This window comes from Hipposideros armiger, unplaced genomic scaffold (assembly GCF_001890085.2).
Source record: "Hipposideros armiger isolate ML-2016 unplaced genomic scaffold, ASM189008v1 scaffold_764, whole genome shotgun sequence".
NCBI lineage: Eukaryota > Metazoa > Chordata > Mammalia > Chiroptera > Hipposideridae > Hipposideros > Hipposideros armiger.
The window spans coordinates 316,751-319,163 of record NW_017732114.1 but is presented as its reverse complement, the minus strand read 5'-3'; the positions used below and the strand labels follow the sequence as shown (position 1 = coordinate 319,163).

Below are 2,413 nucleotides of genomic sequence, written 5' to 3'. Positions count from 1 at the left end.
TGGAATCATCATACCTGAAATGAGCAGTTTTGGTCATACGTAGAACTTTTTGTGTTTTAGTTATTCAAACACTAATAGGAATTCTCAAACTGACACTGTCCTATATTTCACAGAAGACAATTAAAAAAAATATATATATATATATACAGGCATGGTTCTTGAAGGGTATGTTAGAAAAATTCAATGTCAAAACTATGTGTTTGTCAATGTCTAAGTCACATCAGAAACTAGCCAAAAGACAAAGTAATTTCATGTTTCCCCATTACAATAAAATATCCACTCACTTTTGACTTAATCGTTTGAATATGTTGTTCTACTTCTTCAATGTCTTCGGTGTTTTCTAAACGTTCATAAGCAGCACTTCTAGTGCCTTTTATCAGATTTAAAGGTAATGCCGACATGCCATAGGCCTAAAAGAAACAAAATTAAAATGTGATTTAGAATACTATCTTAAACATATTATACACAATTTTCAGGTAAAAATGTTATTTAAAGTAATTACAAAAACAGTAAGCAGTTGTAAAGGGGTATAGTCACTGAAGAACATGGTATATGTGAGTGAATCATGATTATAATGTGTCACATTTCTCCCGTTTATTTCACTTACACTTAGTTACATATGTAATACTAACTATTCCCAGAATAAACAATATTTAGTCCTCAAAGGACAAATTGCAAAATTAACATAAATATAATAATTTATTAAAGCAATCAATTATAGCTTCAGGCTAATCAGAGGTTAAGACAGTGTGTACTCCTAAAAACAATTTACAAAATTATTTCCTATAGAAAAAAACAATTTTCTCCAAGTATATAAAGTAAATCCTTAGTAAAATGTAACTATTTTAATATACATGTTATTTGATTAGCATATCAATTATCTGTACATAGTTTATTTACAAGTTCTAAATATTTATAATCAATCTTCTTGCTAAGTATTTTAAATATTTTCCTACAATTTTTTTTNTTTTTAATATATTGTTGTTTTTGGTTTGCTAATATTTTGCTGAGGATTTCTGCATCAGTGTTCTTCTGACAGATACTGGCCTGTCATTTTCTTGTTTTCTGTTGTGCTTGTCTGGTTTTCGTTCAGAATAACGTTGGCCTTGTAAAATAAGTTAGGAAACATACCCTTCTCTTCAATTTTTTTAAAGATTGAGAAAAACATGTATTAAATCTTTTGAATGTTCAGTAGAATTCACTAATGAAGTCATCTAGTCCTGGGTTTCTTTTAGGGAGAGATTTTGATTACTGTTTCAATTCCCTTACTAGTGATTACTCTATTCAGATTTTCTATTTCTTCAGGATTCAGCCTAGGAAGGTTGCACGATTCTAAAAATGTATCCATTTCTTCCAGGTTGCCCAATTTGCTGTATTTGAAAATATCTATAGCCTTTCATAGTATTGTCTTATGACCCTTTGTATTTCTGTGGTATCCATTATAACCTCCTCTTTCATTTCTAATTTTATTTATTTGTCTCTTTTTCTTCTTAGTGAATATAGCGAGAGGTTTGACAATTTTGTATATCTTTTCAAAGGACCAATTCTTTCTTTGTTTTTTTAGTCTTTATTGCATTAATTTCTGCTCTGAATTTTACAATTTCCTTTCTTCTATGAAGACTTTGGATTTCATTTGTTCCTCCTTTTCTAGTTATTTAAAGTGTATGGTTAGATTGTTTATTTGCGATTTTTCTTGTTTCTTGAGGTAGACCTATATTGCTATAGTCTTCCCTGTTAGTTGTTACCTAATTGAAGTAGCTATAGTTCTCTTTAATGCTTTTTTTCCCTTTAACATTTATGCTGTAATTGTTTAACACCCTAATTCTGTAATAAAGTTGCAATTTTCTGACTCTGTGTTTATCACCTTACTCAGTTTTGTATATACGTTTACTCTTCCATTTCCAGTAGAAGAGCTCCTTTCAACATTTCTTATAAGGCAGGTTTTATGATGATGAACTCCTTCAGCTTTTATTTTACTGTGAAAGCCTCTACTTCTCCTTCATATCTGAAGGATAACTTTGATGGATAGATTATTCTTGGTTGGCAACTTTAATCTTTCAATATTTTGAATATGTTATTCCACTCTTTCCTGGCCTATATAGCATTTTTGCTGAGAAGTCTGATGATAGCTTGATACAGGTTACTTTGTAACTGTCTTTGCTCCCTGGCTGCGTTAGAACTCTTTTTTTTTTTTAATTTATTTATTTTTTATTGACCTCTGGCAGTATTTTTTTTTGTTATTTGTTTTTTGTGTCTTGTCTTCTTGTCTTGTCCTGTCCTGTCCTGTCTTGTCTTAGCTGAGCTATCCTGCCACCTATTGGCAACTCAGCGGCAGCTCAGCTCAGACCGGACTCGAACCGCTGTTACTGAGAGCTCAAACCCTTGAGCAAGCTCTTAACCAACTAAGCCACTC

General features: G+C 31.3%; 1 protein-coding gene across 1 annotated transcript in view; it reads right to left on the bottom strand.

The window, feature by feature from the left end:
- The window catches only part of LMBRD1 (LMBR1 domain containing 1), a 116,299-nt gene that overhangs the window by 41,385 nt on the left and 72,501 nt on the right, over window positions 1–2,413 (bottom strand). Inside the window, 1 exon segment of the mRNA XM_019628231.1 lies at window positions 285–410. Within this exon segment, the coding sequence (XP_019483776.1) occupies window positions 285–410 (126 nt within the window).